At 39.3% G+C, this 17,237-nt stretch overlaps 2 protein-coding genes across 4 annotated transcripts in view; both read right to left on the bottom strand.

Annotated features, from left to right (window-relative positions):
- Positions 1–6,721, bottom strand: part of usp47 (ubiquitin specific peptidase 47) — a 38,275-nt gene extending 31,554 nt beyond the window's left edge. Inside the window, exon 1 of one of the 2 annotated variants that reach the window (XM_088334450.1) lies at positions 6,408–6,721. In XM_088334450.1, the coding sequence (XP_088190576.1) occupies positions 6,408–6,452 (45 nt within the window). In that variant the 5' untranslated portion in view covers positions 6,453–6,721. The remainder of the gene's footprint in view (positions 1–6,407) is intronic. The other variant, XM_088334449.1, reaches the window with a different exon arrangement.
- A 2,345-nt stretch (positions 6,722–9,066) lies between these two features.
- Positions 9,067–14,768, bottom strand: clec3a (C-type lectin domain family 3, member A). Of its 2 annotated transcripts, none has more exons than XM_088333266.1 (3): positions 14,629–14,768; positions 14,472–14,561; positions 9,067–10,723 (listed from the first exon to the last, which is right to left on the bottom strand). In XM_088333266.1, exons 1-3 carry the CDS (start codon positions 14,735–14,737, stop codon positions 10,326–10,328), a joined length of 597 nt encoding a protein of 198 aa, XP_088189392.1. In that variant the 5' UTR covers positions 14,738–14,768; the 3' UTR covers positions 9,067–10,325. The 2 variants fall into 2 exon arrangements, with proteins under 2 accessions (XP_088189392.1, XP_088189393.1); XM_088333267.1 differs by having other exon boundaries at positions 14,472–14,552; positions 14,629–14,760.
- Between the last annotated feature and the right edge of the window lie 2,469 nt (positions 14,769–17,237).

The following is a 17,237-nucleotide window of genomic DNA, read 5'->3' on the forward strand; positions in this document are numbered from 1 at the left end:
CATTAAAACACTCAACAAAGTTGTTAAACTTATTTGGCAGAGGTAAGTATTCTCACAATATGAAAACTTCACGTCACAAAATCAATTTTGTTTACGTTATGAAACTACTTACGCAATTAAAAAAAATTCAATTAGACATGTAAATACACTGATTAAAAATGTGGGGTTATAATTTGGGGACTTTCAATGAATAAGGAAGCCATGTTTGAAATGTGAGGGAAACTGTTGAGCTCTCGCCATCTTATGCAAGCAAGTCAAACAAGAGAGAAAACTACTGGAAGGTGATGTCGTCATATTGCGCATGAGACAACATTCGTCAGCAAACTGTTAGCCAACGCTTGACTAGGATGAAGATGGCACACGTGGGAATGTGGAAGCCTCAAAAAAACTGTCTTTACAGGAAACACTGCAAATGTTGTAAATTAGAAACGACAGGTGACATGCAAAAACCTAATCTCTGCAGACTCGATTTCCACACTACTGTAGTTCAAAATGGGTATGGTGTCGAATCTTTAAGATGATTTTTTTTTCTCTTCTCTGTTCAAGCTTTTTATGGTAGTATGGTGTCAATTGTAAAAACAGTTCTTTACTGCACGATTTCTATCAATCTGAAAATTAGGACAGTCTGAATGCAAAATGTGTGCGCTTTACAGTTTATATCTTTGTTTAACACAGAAAACGAAATAACAGTTTTGTTGCATCAAAGGCCTACTTGAAGACATTAGAGAGGTTTCTCTGGTTTTGTTCAAACTTCTCACATAGGATTTACGAATTGAAATCTGTTCTGAGGTGCTCCCTCCCTCCTTCAGATCGACCTGTTCCTTGGCTAGGGTATTTTCATCATGTGGGTTCTGTCTGTTCAGTAGGACCTTTAGCATGGCTAATGAGACTGATGGTTCTGTAGATGAAGCATGTCAGGGGTGTCCTTTCTTCGTTAGGATAAAAATTACCGTCTTGAAACTAGTACAGAATTGGAACTTTAGATTTGGTCATTCTCAATGTATGTCTTGAAAGTTAAATTTTAAAGTCCTAATCGAACGTTCCATCTTTTATAGTCCTCATGCGGACACATGCAACTATTTACCGACATGCTGAGCCCACTGCACACCACACAAATGCAAGACACTGCTACCTTAGAAAGTCTCTTCATCTCATCAAAAAGACTTTGTCTGCGACTCCAAATATTACCCTTATACAAACGGAACAAATAAACAAATTACTTTAAGCATCTGAAATCCGAATGGTGCCAAGTTTTAGTCTTGTTTAAAAACATAGCTAGTTCAAGTATGTTTTTCACAACTTTCTAACATGCGTGTGTGAATATTGCATTTATGCCAAAATGTGAAAGGCATGTTCCATAAAGGAGCTACAGCTGACAACTGCATGTGCACTAACACAAGTGTATTATGAGATTAAAGGTTATTTTTACCTTGGATATAATCACTGGGTGACAACATTGGACACACACACACGCACACGACAATAAATTTTTGAATACCCCATTTAAAGGCTGGTAAAGATATCAAAAGACATAGCATTAAACAATTGATCAAATCAAAAAGAAAAAAAAGTTAACAAAAAGCGAATACCTATTTGGAATAAACCAATTTAGTTAGAAGGTGTCAGACAAAATATCAGAAAATTGGATGAAAATATTACCTGGTGAATTTTAACTCAATTATTAAACAGTGCCAATCAAAGAAACTCATAACAATTTTGGACATACAAAACCGATACATTTGAATGTGAAGTGAAAATGTCAACACTGCAAGCCAGCGAATACGTGGAACACGTTGCTAGATCACAAGTTGACTGGTTGCATTCTATTTGCTATAACATCATGCTACAGCGATTCGATTTGCATCAGATCGAGGGGAACCACATAGGTATCAGGTTTTCAAATATGGGTACATATTAAGGGACACTAATATCTAACCATGAGATATCCCAGTGTAGCGGAGGTTGGGAACTTATGGCTTGCGAGTAGTATGGTTCTTTTCGAGAGTACATCTGATACAGAGATAAAATATGGATGACTGTATTGTTCCAATTTTAGTATATGGGAAACCAAAGTAAAGCACTAAGATACTTTGTGGATGAGTTAAAGTAGAAAAAAATGCTCATATTGCTACAAAATCTGTTAAATTTTATATTTTTAAAGAAATGTATTATATTGGTTTTACCAGTGTTGTTGGCATTTTGTTTTGCAAATGATTGACCAATTCAAAGTTCGGAAACGTTGAGTTCATGTTTGAAGAAAAACACAATGGTAATCTAATTACCGTATTTTCCGCACTATAAGGCGCACCTAAAAGTCTTAATTTTTTTCAAAAGCTGACCATGCGCCTTATAACACAGTGCGCCTTATATATGGCTCAATATTAAATTCGCAAGGTCTCGCAACTTACTCAACAGCCGCCGACTCGATTTTACCCCGAACGTGGAGTAGTCCGCGGTGTATACTGGGATTTATATACCGGCGTTTCATTGGCTAACCAATGTGTCAATCATCATTTGAATCAATCACTATTGGCTGAAGTTATTCGGAGCCTCGGATTGGCTAGATGGCCAAAACAAACCCTGCAATCGGCCGAGTTTAGCAATGGCGTAGCAAGTCCGCGGTGTATGCTGGGATTTATATACCGGCGTTTCATTGGCTAACCAATGTGTCAATCATCCATCAAATCGATCGCTATTGGCTGAAGTTATTCGGAGCCTCGGATTGGCTAGAGGGCCAAAACAAACCCTGCAATTGGCCGAAAAAGATGTGTCAATCATCCGTTAAATCGATCGCTATTGGCTGAAGTTATTCGGAGCCTCGGATTGGCTAGATGGCCAAAACAAACCCTGCAATCGGCCGAGTTTAGCAATGACGTAGCAAGCTTGCTAAAGTACGGCATAAAGAAACATGTTTCATTAGTCTGTATTTGTAATTATTCTACTCTCCTGGATTTACTTCACTCACGGTTGTAAGAAGACCATGATTGCGTATCATTATTGAACGTGAGAACTTAGGTGAGTTATGCGGCTTTATATTTTCCCGGTATCTTGTTTTAGAACGATCTTGATGTTGCTGTGATGAGTTGAGTGAATTAAACTCAATTCCAAGTGTTTATTGTCATATGCACAGTAAAGTTGTGAGCGAAAAAGAAAATAGAAACATAGAAATGTTTGGCATTTCTTGAATCCCAAGACTTCAACCTTCCGAATGATATTTGAAATGACGCATTTAAGTGACATCGTACGGACACCGCATCCGCACGTGTCTACGACACGTATTTGCTTCTTTGCAAGCTTTGGGAATGTTAAGGGGGTAATAAGTTTGACTGAACTATCTGACTGTTTTGTCGACGTTCCCATTGTAGCGCCTTATAATCCGGTGAGCCTTATCTATGGAAGATATAAGACCAAAAACTATTTTTTGGGGGTGCGCCCTATAACCCGGTGCGCCCTATAGTGCGGAAAATACGGTAATAAGATTTGAGGAACAATGATTAAATAGTTTGCTTACTTTGTATTGTCCCCTAAAAAGTGTTTTAAAATTGTATACTCGGTTTAATTGTTTGTTTGTTTGTACATGATTCAAATTGAATCTTTTCTTCCGGCGCCGTCACGAATGGCAGCCACTCCAGCAGCTCCCGTGTTATTTTCGATTGTTCTCGATTATTCTCAGCTCAGGGATGCTGCTGGAAATGTGAATTTCCCTTCGGGGATGAACAAAGTATCTATCTATCTATCTATCTATCTATCTAATGTAGAGGAAAACTTTAATGTCAACTTAGGCTAAATTCTGAAGAGCTTAGTGCATGTCTTGCTACTCTACAACGCTCTAGTTTGAAGGTACATTGTATAATATGACCACTCAATGGCACTTTATTGTCTAATGCGGACAAAACCCAGTGCCAATGAGCACAATGTAGCAGCAAGATACAGGCAAACATGGCGGCGACATTAGGTAGGGATTCCACTCTGTAAAAGAAATACAAATTTCTCAACCTATGAATATTTATAAAAATGAACATTAGTATACTTCATGTATTTTGGTATATTATTCAAATGATTTTTTTTAACCGAATGAAAGTTTTTTTATACCACTAGGAGGCAATAAATATTACACAGTTTGCCTTTTAGGGATACGCAATTGTTATTGATAATTCTGCTGAACCATCTTGGGGGGAGAAACGAGAAAAAAAAGAAATGTATGCGTAATAATTAAAAAAAAAAAAAGTTATTTTATTTGCCCAAAAGAACCAAACCTCCCTTGTTCACCTGACACTCATTGGCTAACACAGGGCAACGTAATTAATGAATGCACTAGCTTGCAAAAAAATGCCCATTCATTCTGTAATTCTGTTGCATCTTATTTTTTCATTTGCATCTTTTATTACATGTTTATCTCGGAAAGCGGCGTTTAATCTCGCTGAAAAAAATATTCACTATGTTGTTATCAGGGTTGGGTAGGGTTACTTTAACTTGATTACTTTCAATTACTTTTGGATTACTTCAATACCAAATATGCTAATAAAAGACAAAAGAAACTAAATATGAATAAAATTACTAAATTTTGTGCAGGCTTGGGGAGTAACGCAATACATGGAACGGCAAAAATGATGTTGGCAAGCTGTTTGGATTTATTTTCATTTTGTTTCTGTCGCATTTTATGTTAGTTTTGCCGGAGATCAAAGAGATCAAAGTTTGAAACGACAGACCATTTCTATTTAAATACAAAACTAGTAAAACAGCTCTGATAAAAGTAAGATAAAAAGAAAAAGGCACAGTGGAAACAAAAGCATAAGGGCCATTTGAACTTTTAAAGCCCCGAATTGTAATATTTGACCACTAGCTGGCACTGTATTGTACGTGCCAAGACCACTGCGTAGCAGCAAGATGCCAGACAAACATAGCGGGGACTTCTAGGTAGGGATTCCACTATGTAAGAGAAATACAAATTTCTCGACCTATGATCTTTTTAAATGAAAATTAACATTGGTTTGATAGTTCGTGTATTGTTGCCTAATATTTCTTTTTTTTACTGAATTAAAGTTTTTGTATCACTAGGAGGCACTAAATACTACACACTGCCTCTTTAACACATACTCAAAATATTCTACTTACTGACACTAGCTTCTGTCTGAAATCATCATTGCACCCATGTCTAACTGTTTATATTGCACGTGCATGTATGTGTCTATCTTAGACATGTTCGAATAAAGGCTTCCTTTTTCATTTTTTTCTGGGTTTGGGTTGGCATTTGGACTGCATTTGAAACAGGCAATTTCATACTTTCACCATTTTTTATCCTAAAATGAAAGAAAACCTCAAATACGCGCGTTAAATTACCCCTTATCACCCCCATCTCCTTTCCCCCAGCCTAAAGCGCTTTGAGGCCGGAACACAGATGAAAATAAAAGTCAGATAAAAGCAGATAGAAGCTGTGGAAAAAAAGTCTCTTAACTCAGTTGGCTATTGTTTACACATACTTAATAGAGAAAATATTTATCTTTCACTTTTTAAGGACACCTTAAACAACACCTGCCACCCTTAAAGCCCAATTGTTTCATATGTGACCACTAGATGGCACTGACTTGTCTAATGTGAACAAAACCCATTGCCGAATGAGTACAGCGTAACAGCAAGATGCCAACTATTTAGGTAGGGATCCACTATGTATAAGAAATACAAATTTCTTGACCTGTGACTTCAATAGAAATTGACATTGGTATGATAATTCATGTAGTGTTGCTTAATATTAAGATAAATGTTTTTTGTACTACGAGGAGGCACTAAATATTACACACTGTCCCTTTAAAAGCGCACTTGTCCGAAATCATACTTCGCAGGGGAGTACGAAACAAAGGGATTGAGGACCAATGAGCTAACAAATAAGTGAAACTTCCCTTCCTAAACAAGCCACATCAAAATATGAGAAACTGATTCTACACAGTAGTGTAATCAATAGAACGTCACGTTTTAGATTTAAATCGACTGCATCTAATGATAGATCATTACAATGGAAATGTTGCAAATGTTTTGGCTTTACTGGACATTAGCTAGTAAACAAGTCTTTAATGAGTTTGTTCAAATAAAGTATGTGGCAATATCGAGTTGACTCAATAGGTAGTTGATTTGTACACGGCGCAGTTCGCAGTTTGGGCAATAAAATGTCTCTAAAGCGTCAGTTAAATTGCAAGAGCTTACGTTGTCATTGCAGCGCAGTTAAAGCCCAACGTTAGTTAGCCATGTCACTCACCATAGGCCGTCCAAGTCATGTTGCGTGGCTAACGGCTAGCAGCTAAGTCCGCTTCTAAACTACACCTAAAGTGTCGACGTTGCACGCAAACATTTTGCATTCTCGGCATAAAGTAAGGAAGTGAAGCTTTGCTAGGTATTGGACGGGATAAGCTCACCTCTTGGGAAACGAACTGGTTCTCCTCGCTGGGCACCATTTCCATTTGCGCGACACTTTAGACAAGCCAAACACCGGACGAGGCTGTCAGCGAAAGAACTGTGGACGGGTCGGCGGCAGCATGCTTCGAGTCTTGTGTTTCGGACTTCTCCGAAGCCTGTAGGTAACAGAGTCACGCTTGTCCAAACTTGTAAGCTTTTTAAATGGGCTATGAAGCGCTTTTACGCTCTCAAAGCAGCAGCAGTGCTATTGAGAAAAATGGCCGAGGTGCTCCTGCGCGAGAATTCGTTCAAGCCCCTCTGACGTCACGCGAGCGTGCGTGACGTGACGTGCTTGCCTTTCGTCCACATTTGAAGCCTACCTCTCCAGTCAGCGTTTTAAAACACCGTAGCCCGAAACATTCGTTGTTCCTTTTATCGATATTTCAAGAAAAAAAAAATCGAAAAACGCATTTTGGCGTAGAGTATTTGTCCTGGGTTTGATTCGACGGCAACGTTCACGTTTAGCCACTAGATAGCGCGTCTGCACTCTCGGTAGTGAACGTGTCCAACCTGCTGCTATGGAGCAACATGTGGTTCTTTCATTCATCCGTTGTGCCCCTTATGTAAATAATGGTGAGAAAGAATTCTCGACCCTCCGAGAAGATCAGGGGGCCTGCTCACATCTGCAAGGAAGTGGCAGCTCCCGGTGTTCTGCCAGTGTCCCACCTTGCCGAGACGTTCTACCAATTTATCATTCTGAAATCATTCCCAGAGGCTTTATACTTACTGATGAGCCGCGTCAAAGCCTTTTTTTTTAAATCAAAAGAACAAACTAAAAACAGAGTGTCACAAAATAACCAGCAGTCCGACATAGAGGGAGTTGAAATCAAACGTAAAAATGTGTTACTTCTATACACCCTTTGTCACTTCAAAACATAAGAATACATCAAATTTGTGTTGGCAGAACTGTGGAAGGGTGGGGGCTTTCACGCATATTTTCTGGCACATCATTCTCGTTCATTCCTGGTCAGTCCGTCAGCGAACCTCAGTGCATGCAAGCAAGCACTTTTGACTCTGGCTCCCGTTTTGATCCCGACCTGTTTCCTGTATCGATCCCCGATCCAAGCTGCGTTCTCCTGTCCCGGCTACCCGTATCCTGCCTGATTCTGTTTCCTGTATCGATCCCCGCTGTCTTTTTCCTCTCGCCCTGACTTCCCCGATCCCTTAATAAAGCATTGTGTGAAACGTTACGCATTTGGGTCCCATGCATGTACCAGTCGTGACAATGCTAGGACACACTACCCTTAGACACACATGTAGCCAGTACGACACATAAATAGATAGTGCCCACATAAGTCATACAGTGCATAGAGGTACCTTGTAAACAAAACGTTCTGAGTTGTGCAAATGTACATGATTGTGCAATGAACAAGGTTAAAAGTCACTCAAGTAGATGTAACGGAATAAGTGTTACTCAGGGACAATACTTCTGAAAAGGTTACAGACGCTGTCCTACTTCCGAACAAGATAGGTTCCGGACGATCGTTCGTAAGTCGAATTTCTTCATAAGTTACTTCAGTGCTATATTTTGTATGTTTAAGGTTTATATAAGTATGTTTAAGGCGTGCATAAGTAACCTGTATTGTTTTGTACTAAAAAATTAACATTTCATAAAATAATGTGCTCTATAAAGATAAATAAAGTTCAGTTCAACTTACTTTTGAAAGATGCGCTTCAAGAGGTCCTCCTCCGTGGTAAAAAGTGGCCAAAATAAAGTGTTTCGACCATTTTCTCAATCGCATCAAGCTTTTTTATTCCATTTTCATTTCAAAGGAAATGGCTCGCCTCTTCTTTACACTTTACACCAACCATATTGAATGGATGCACGAGATATTAAACAATAAAAAAGTCAAAGTTCTTAGCGTACTAGAGATACAGCGCAGTGTGTATACACACAAACCAGGAAATAGAACCGGGATTTCTTCTTCGGGGTGGATGTTGGGTAACCTCACAGCCCCACATGCCGGTAGCGGCGGAAAGAAGCAATGTCCTGTACTCGGAAAAAGGTGCACAGTTTTACCTAAGTCAAATGGTCGTAAGTAGGAAGGCGTCTGTGTCTATAGGTGATGGCATTAAATTAGGTAAATATGAAAGCACACATCTGGAAGCCATACAACCAGGAAAAGCCATGAAAGGAAACACACAGACAATCAGGAATGATTTAATAAGTATTTATGGACAAAATACAATTACATAACATGATTCAGATATTTACCAGGACAGCAGAGAAGAGCTTGCAGGCCCTGACGGCCTACCACTGTGTCCCTGTTTATAAAGCATACCTGTCAACCTGTACGGTTTTGCTGTACAAAGTACTTTTAGCATGCATTTTAAGACGTGTACGACGCATAAGAAAATCTGTACGGAAAAACGCAAATTTGTCAATTATGGGTACCATACGGTACACACCGACTATCACGAAACGGCAAATCAATCAAGTCAAATGAGTTCGCCCCGGAAGCCTCTATCCCGGTATCGTTTCTTTCGTTGCAAACAAAGCGAGCGGTTTGATGTAGTGAAAGGAAGTCCGTCTCTTTTTAGAAAACTGGCTTTTTCGGCTCAACTCATTAAAGAGAGCCGGCTCCCAAACGGCTCACTTGCTTTGATGCATTATATTACGAATGATTATGTTGTATAAAGAAGTTAAGAAAAAAAGGAAGTATAAAACGATAAAATGAAAAAAGACAGGTTTGTGGTTATCCTTTTAATCAGTATATTACCAACAATAATTTAATGCAGAAAATGAATTCATAATTTGAATAAGAAAAATTATTATTCTACTTAATTATATTTGCATGTATTTTTTCCTTCTACAGTGAACGTCCAAGTTACTTAATTTTTGAACTTTTTTTATAATAAACCTTATTCATGTCGAGCAACTCAGGATCTCCCAACAAAATGTTAATTAACAATATACAGTCGAACCTCGGTTTTCAAACGCCTCTCAGTTCGAACAAATCGGTTCTCGACCAAAATTTTCGAGAAATTCTAGCTTCGCTTTTCGTTCAAAAAAATCAGAGTTCGAACGTCGGTACGCTAGGGGCGACGCTGAGCGGCGTACGAGTGTAGATTGCCCCCACCCCTCGTGAAGAACTGTTGTCACGGCAACGCGCACTCCTTTTCTGTTTTCGTTTTTCAAAAGCGGTGAAGGGAGTGTTTTAACCCCTAATTATGCCTCGGAAGAAGGTTGGTGCAAGCAGCAAAGTTGCTACAGGTGAAAAAAGAGGAGTAGTGTGTACAACTATTGCATTTAAGAAAGAAATAATAGCAAAATATGAAGAAGGTGTGCGAGTTTCCCTTCTTTCAGGAATACAGCATGGCTTCTGCCGACCGGTAAGAAATCCTATTCATAAATTTTTTCTTTATTCTTTAACCGCTCACCACTTGTGGAGACCCGGGTGCTAAATGACGTGTAAACGACCTGATTTTTTTATTTTTACACGTTCATGTTAGCGTAATCTTTCGTAGAGAAGATCACGCTAACGCGAACGTACGATTAGCCTGGGTTAGCTTTACGTTAAATATTCAAGATAAACATTCAGTGTGTCGGAACGGATTAAAACATTTTTTTAATGGGAAAAAACGGCTTCGGTGATCGTACAAATCGGTTTTCGTAGAAAGAAATGGAACGGATTATGGTCGAGAACCGAGGTTCCACTGTATATGATATAACGAAATACATGTACAATATAACATGTTATACTACATAAATAAACACGTTTGAAAAAAAAATATTTGGTGTAAGATTATTTTGTATTTTGTAAGGGAAAATACGACAGTTTGTAAGGGCATGGAGCCGTGGAGGTTGACAGGTATGATAAAGGTCTGTACCAGTTGCGTTATACTGCCCTTAGTGGCCGATATCAAGAGTGCGGGCTTCAGGGAATAACATATTCACAAATGTACTTTTTCAAACTGCGACACACCTCGTCATACCATTTACCGTGTGCGGCCACTGACAGAGACACGCAACTCTCGCGCTTACTTCCTGTGGGCTGCTTCTTGGAACGGTCCCAGTTCAGGTAGCTGACGGGTTGACTGTTGACATCAACATATTGTCCTTCTTTCACAATGTCCGCAACACCGATCCAGAAGTCCTTGGAGCCCGGGGAACTCCTCTTGGCATAATCTCGAAGGTCGTCGTTCTCCAGGGTGTCCCGCGGGGTCGCCAGCGTCCCTCCTTGCGCTATGCAATCTTCGTTGGCTTCGTGGTAGTGTTTGGGCTCTTCCACCGTCAGATAGCACTTCCTGTGAACTTTGATGCCTCGGAGGCACACTGAGAACAGAAAATTGATTTCAGAGTTTATTTTGGATGATAACAAATATGGAATATTGTGTAAAATAAGGTGGTTAGTGAGGTTAGAATTCAAATTAAGTGTTATTGTCATGGTTAACAACATAGTGAACATTGTGTGCAACGAAATTAGACGTGGCACTCCACATACCTAATATTGGTTTGGTTTGAATCAACCACTAGGAGCTTATAGGCACCCGTTCCTGAGGTGTGTCTTGGGAGAGTACAGCCTGGTGCCGCCCATCCCTCTTCAGACCAACAAATGTTTCCAACCGGTCTTAAACCGAAGACTGTTCGCGGATCCTTTTTTTCTTTTTTTCCAAGGTTTTTTCTTCTCCTTTTCTTCTTTGGTTTTTCTTTTTGTCTCTCTTTCCCCCTTTTCTTGTATTTGATCTTATTTTTTATTTTTTTCATCTGATTGCTTTTTATTTATTTAGTTTTTTCTCTTTTTTATTTTCCTCCCTGTTTTTTTGCCTTTTACTTCTTTATTCTTGCCTTTTTCTTATTTTATTTATCATCATCAGCTGCTCTTTCCCCGGGTTAGAATACATCGCCTTCTTACGATAACATTGCAGATCCATTAACATTATAAAAGACAATTCCAGCCCCGGCCACCGCCTCCTTGACCAGTTGCCCTTTGGTGGGTGCTACAGGTCCCGCAAACCTAGGACAAACATATTCAAAGATAGCTTTTTCCCAGGGCCATTAGCAACCCTAACAAACGCACTGAAATGTGACTTTTTTGTTTTTTCTCATTATGTTGTTAAATAAAACAGTGAAAAACAATATACTATTGCACAAACCTGTGAAAAAATATATATACATACCTTGTGAATTATATTGGGTTTTTTAAATCACTTCAGGGCACCACGGCGGCGCAGTGGTTAGCGCATGTGCGGCACAGTTCTAAGGTCCTGGGAACCTCCTGTGTGGGTTCAAATCCAGCTACTGGACTTACTGTGCGGAGTTTGTATGTTCTTCCCATGCTTGCGTGGGTTTCCTCCGGGCACTCCGGTTTCCTCCCACATTCCAAAGACATGCATTTCAGGTGGATTGGCCGGTCCAAATTGTCCGTAGGTGTGAATGAGCGAGCGAGTTGTCTGTCCCTGTGTGCCCTGCGATTGGCTGGCAACCACTGCCCGATGATTGCTGGGATGGGCTCCGGCACCCCCGCAACCCTACTGAGGATAAGCGGTGCAGCTAATGAGATGAGATGAGAAATCACTTCTGCTAAACGTCATTGCTCTTTTTTTCATTGCACTATTGTTATAATGCACTATTCTTCTAATTGCATTATTCTTAAACTTAGGCCAAATTTTTGAGCACTATTTTGTAATTATTATTATTGTTGTTGTTTGCCTATTCATCTTGATCGTCTTTTATCCTTTTCTCTTTAAAGTCTCTATATTACATGTTTTACCCTGGAGGGCCATGTCTAGTCTTGTTGCATATGATGTTTCAGAACGTTTGGTATCAATGACAATAAAGACTATTCTATTTTATTTCCTGCATATTTTCTTCTCTTTTTTAGATTTTTTAAAAATGTTGTTTCTTTTTTCCTTTGCTAGGTTTTCTTTATTTTTATGTTTTTACTTTATCCTTCCCCTTTTAAATCTTGTTTTTTTTCTTTTTTAAGCATCTCTTTTCCTTATTTTAGTTTTTCTTTTTCTTTTCTTTCCTCGTCCTAGCTTTTTACATTGTTTTTTTCTTGCTCAGTTGGATGGATCCCTTAACCACTAGGGTAATAGGGGCACCATTTCTGGTGGTGTATCTGGGGCCGGTACAGCCCGGTGGGGCCCCTTCCTCTCCAGGCCAACATACTTTTCCACCCGGTCTTGAACTGGGTACCTTTTGCGTGTAAGAAAAAGGTGTTAACCACTGTACTTTTTTTTTCTTTTTCTCTCCTTTTTCCTTTTTTTCTTCTTCATTTATTTTATCCTTCTTGTGTCTTTTTTTCTTTATTGCTCAATTTGTCCCCTTGTTTAAAGTTATTTTGAGCATGATGATACACAGTACTTGGATCATATTGATACTATTGTCCTGGGATCGATACTTCATCATTCCACCAATTTCCTCAAAGTGCCGCTTCTACTGTATATATATAGTATAGAGTACTGCATTCCCTAAGTTTATGCCTGTTTGTGTGATTGGCCGGCACACTTTTAGCACCTATCCCTACCTGGCCTGCAGCTGCATCTTGCCTTACAGGCAGAAGAGATGCACCCAACCTTACCAGATGCTAAAATTGATTGAGGCAAACAGGAAGGGCAGCGCTATGTGGACTTTTTTTTCAACTACAGAAAAGGACAATGTCAGGTGTAATTTGTGTGGTAAAATGGTATGCTACTGTGGTAAAGGCACAATTTCTCATAGACATAAATAAAGCTCACCCTACTGAGAGCAACGAGCTGCAACCACAAATGTAAACATGTTACTGTTCCTGAGCAAAAACCTGTAAATCCACTGTCACTATGGAAACAGAGCTAAAAGGGCTTTTTCGTTACGTTGCTGATTTTTTGGTTTGACTCTCTTGACATTTGCTCTATAATAGCTGTTGTATTTTTTATTACAGTTAAAGGTTTTTAGGTTGTATTGTTTACATTATTTACCCTTTCTGTCACTAAAACAAGAGTACAATAATAATAATTTAGCCTTCATGGCATAACATAATAAATTGCAAAAAAGATTCTCATTTCTGAAAATCTTTATGTTTAGACTTTTTAAATAACATTTTTTTTCTTTTTAAATTCATAATTCTTTTCTTTATCCTTTAACCGCTCACGATTCTGCGCATGAGTTAGTACAGGGAAATAAATGTATTTATTATCAAAATTAATTATGAAAGGTACAATCTGTAATATATAACGTCACCTAGTGGTACAAAAACTTTCATTCAGTGACAAAAAAACCCACTTTGATTTAAATAGCTGGCAAAAATACCGGAACTATCGTACCAAAGTTAATTTTCATAAGAAACTCTAGGTTGAGAAATTTGTATTTCTTTTACATGATGGAATCCCTACCTATGGTTGCCGCCATGGCAGTCTGACAACTTGATACTATGCTGTGCTCTGTGGCACTGGTTTACAATAAAAACAAAATAGATCGTCATAGATATAATACATGATTTATGGCAAGGCACAGACTAACCCTGAGAGGAAAGGGACCTGAGGGAGGTTTATCCACACTGATAGGGAAGGCAGCAGATGGCCTCAGGATATTCAGCCATTGAACCACACTATACAAGTGTGACATCCTCCCGCACCAATGAGGATACACGTAAATGATAACAATAAAAATACAAAACAACTTTAGAGGAAATGATAAAGTAAAAAGTAATGTAAGTTACACTAAAAAGTCAGAAATTAAACAAATCAAACTAAATAAAAATGATCAATTAAAAGCCATATTTAAAAAAGTGGGTCCTGACGCTCCTCTTAAAATTATCAAGGGTTTTCTGGCATATAATGGATGAATCCTGCTTCACCATAGGTTTGGTCTTCACCCTCGGAATAGTCATAAACCGCTGTCAGAGGACCTCAGGGACCACGAGGGTTGATAGAATAAAAGCAAATCAGACAGATAGAATGGCCCAAGACCATTAGGACATTCAATGGGGCGCCAATGTAGTGACTTTAAAACTGATGTAAAGTGATTTACTCCATCAAAAATATAGAACATTTTTAAAACACGCTTTGTCCAAACTCTAAAATGTTAAGTTGTTTATTACCTGTCTGCAAGGCCTGCATCTCTTTGAGTAAATTGACCTCCCTCCACAACTTCTCAATTTGGCCCTTCACGTCGTGCTCATCTGCGGTTCCTCATACAAGAAGGAAATATCATGTGAGGTCAAGATGAGCGCCGCTGACATTTTTGTGCATGGTTACCCGTCGCTCGGGGCGACACGGCCTTCCTAATGCGAGGCGGCCGTCCGAAGCTGCAGTGGAGCAAAGAAAAGCACAGGACCACCAAGACGGGAAGGCCCAGACCTGCCATACCAGAGACTAGACACACTGCTACACCTTGTGCTACCGTCAAAGGAGTCCGAAAGTCTGAGGGCTGATCCGTATATACTAGCTCTCTGTTGAACACTGGGCCACATGATGTTTTTTTTCCAAATGTGAGGAGGAGGTAAGGGACATATTAGGGTGGGGGATAAAATAATGTCCTCCTTGTGTGGAAACTTGTGAGGAATATTGACTTGGTACACGGTGCACTAAGCATTGCATCCTTTCATTTCAAGTTTTTCTAAAATATATATATTTTTTCAATTAGGTAAAGAATAAGTAGTCTTCTCCCTACAATTATGCAAATATGTTGAAAAATATTCCATGTTGTCTCTGAGTTCTTTGGCTTGTTTTTTCTAGAGCTGTGATGTCATTGAAGGAACGCAACACTCTCAAAATAGTGAATCATGCAAATTATTCTATCCATCCATCCATTATCTACATCGCTTATCCTCAGTAGGGTCGCGGGGGTGCTGGAGCCCATCCCAGCTATCTTCGGGGAGTGGGCGGGGACACCCTGAACTGGTTGCCAGGCCGTCGCAGACTACAGACAGACAACTCACTTGCTCATTCACACCTAGGGACAATTTGGACCAGCCAATTAACATGACATGCATGTTTTTGGAAACCGGAGTGCCTGGAGGAAACCCACGCAAGTACAGAGAGAACATGCAAACTCCACACAGGAAGGTTCGATCTCATGACCTTAGATCTGTGGCGCACAACCAACGCGCTGCCGCGGTTCCCCAACTTATTCTAATGTTAATAAGATATATAAAGTGGTCTTATTTGCCCTCTTGTGTTCAACATTTTAAATGTTTGAAGCGGAAGGAAAAAGCGGCAGAAAAACACAGACTTAGACATAGGAGAGAAGACTTTCAAACACTCTGTAAAAATCCTGATTTGCGTTGGACGATAATTGTCTGTAAGTAGGGAAAATATTGTGATGACTTCTTGATATTGTGTATTTGTTCATAGTAGAATTTTTTTTACACATTTACTTACTTTTGTTTTGATCCCAAGAGCCAAGAAGAGATCCGCAGGTTCGAGAGCGTTCTCCATTCAGGCCCTGGTGCTGTGGAATGCTCTTCCCCCTGAAATTCGGTCTGCAACCTCAGTGGAAATGTATAAATCTAAGCTTAGAACACACTTCTATTCTATAACATATGAATAACCTACATTTTATTTTGACAATATCTATGTATTATTTGGCCTCATGGAGGTTTTAGATGAGGGGATGGTATCATAATAGTCTGTAGTTTGCAATAGTCTTTGAACTGTGCAGCCCTTTGAGACTCTTTGTGATTAAGGGCTATACAAATAAACATGATTTGACTAGACTTGACTTGACTTGTTCTAATCGTTATTAGCATGTCTTAGCTTAGCTCAAAATGTTTCTCCATAGTTAGCAAGCTAACTGTACTTTTTTGTACTTTGTTTTAGTTTTACAACGACCTTAGAAGGTTAATGGTTGAAGCCGTTGAATGGATAAACAGCAATGAAAAGCCAAGAAGTCTGGTTATTTGAGACATCATTCACTAGTTGTCAAGCTAGCAAAACAGTGAAACTTTAAAGCGAGGACAGCATACAACATGCAGGGCCAGCTCCGAAACATACATTGATTGTAGTGGAAAGAAATTGCATATAGCTCGTTTCTGCTCGGAGAAGATGGATCTTTTTTACACGGTCGCTGGGGGCCTTTGACTGTTTTGTCTGAGTTGAATTTTCCGCCCTCCAAAAGCTGCGTGGAGCAAGTTTACCTGCCACTGTTACAAATTGCATTCCTTGTTTGCCTTCTCCTTCTTATAGGTAGAGGACTGTGACCTTTCCTTTGTGTTTTTGCCACATTAGTAGAAGTTGGTAAAATTATGTCCTGCTAGCTACCTGCTTTCTGTTTTGTTTGCTCCGGGTTGATGCTCACTGTGAACAGATTGGCCGACTAGCCTGGTGTTATTCAGATTATTCTAGCATAAAGAAAATGCTTCCCAAATTATTAGTTTCACTGTTCTATAAACCCTTAATGTTCCGACGGCTGGCCGACAGACTATTCATAAACAAATACGTGTCTGTGCCATGTCACCAGTCACTAAAATATGTCATGCCACATATCATTGGGACACTTACACTGTAGAGATTCAAGATGTGATGACCATTTCAAAATGTACTCATAACAAAAACATTACGTACGGTCAGTCTGAAACAAGATACCCAAAAACTATAAAGCCGTGGCAGCTCATCAATATGTCCCCTAGTAGGCAGCTCATGATATCATGTTTGCAAACATGGAGTCGTTACATCCAGGACTATCTAGTCATTCCAACCGTGTAAAATATTTACTCCAAAACACAAGATAATGCCGACAGATAAGATAGAAAGTCCGCCTAAAAGCATTTCTGCATCATTGAACGTTCCTTATTGTAGTCATTCGTTTTGCCAGATAAATACCTTTACAATTAAACAGACTCATAAAATTATTTTCAATATGGCCG

The sequence above is a fragment of the Urocampus carinirostris genome, chromosome 4, assembly GCF_059441175.1.
Source record: "Urocampus carinirostris isolate Australia breed hairy pipefish chromosome 4, RoL_Ucar_1.0, whole genome shotgun sequence".
Lineage (NCBI taxonomy): Eukaryota > Metazoa > Chordata > Actinopteri > Syngnathiformes > Syngnathidae > Urocampus > Urocampus carinirostris.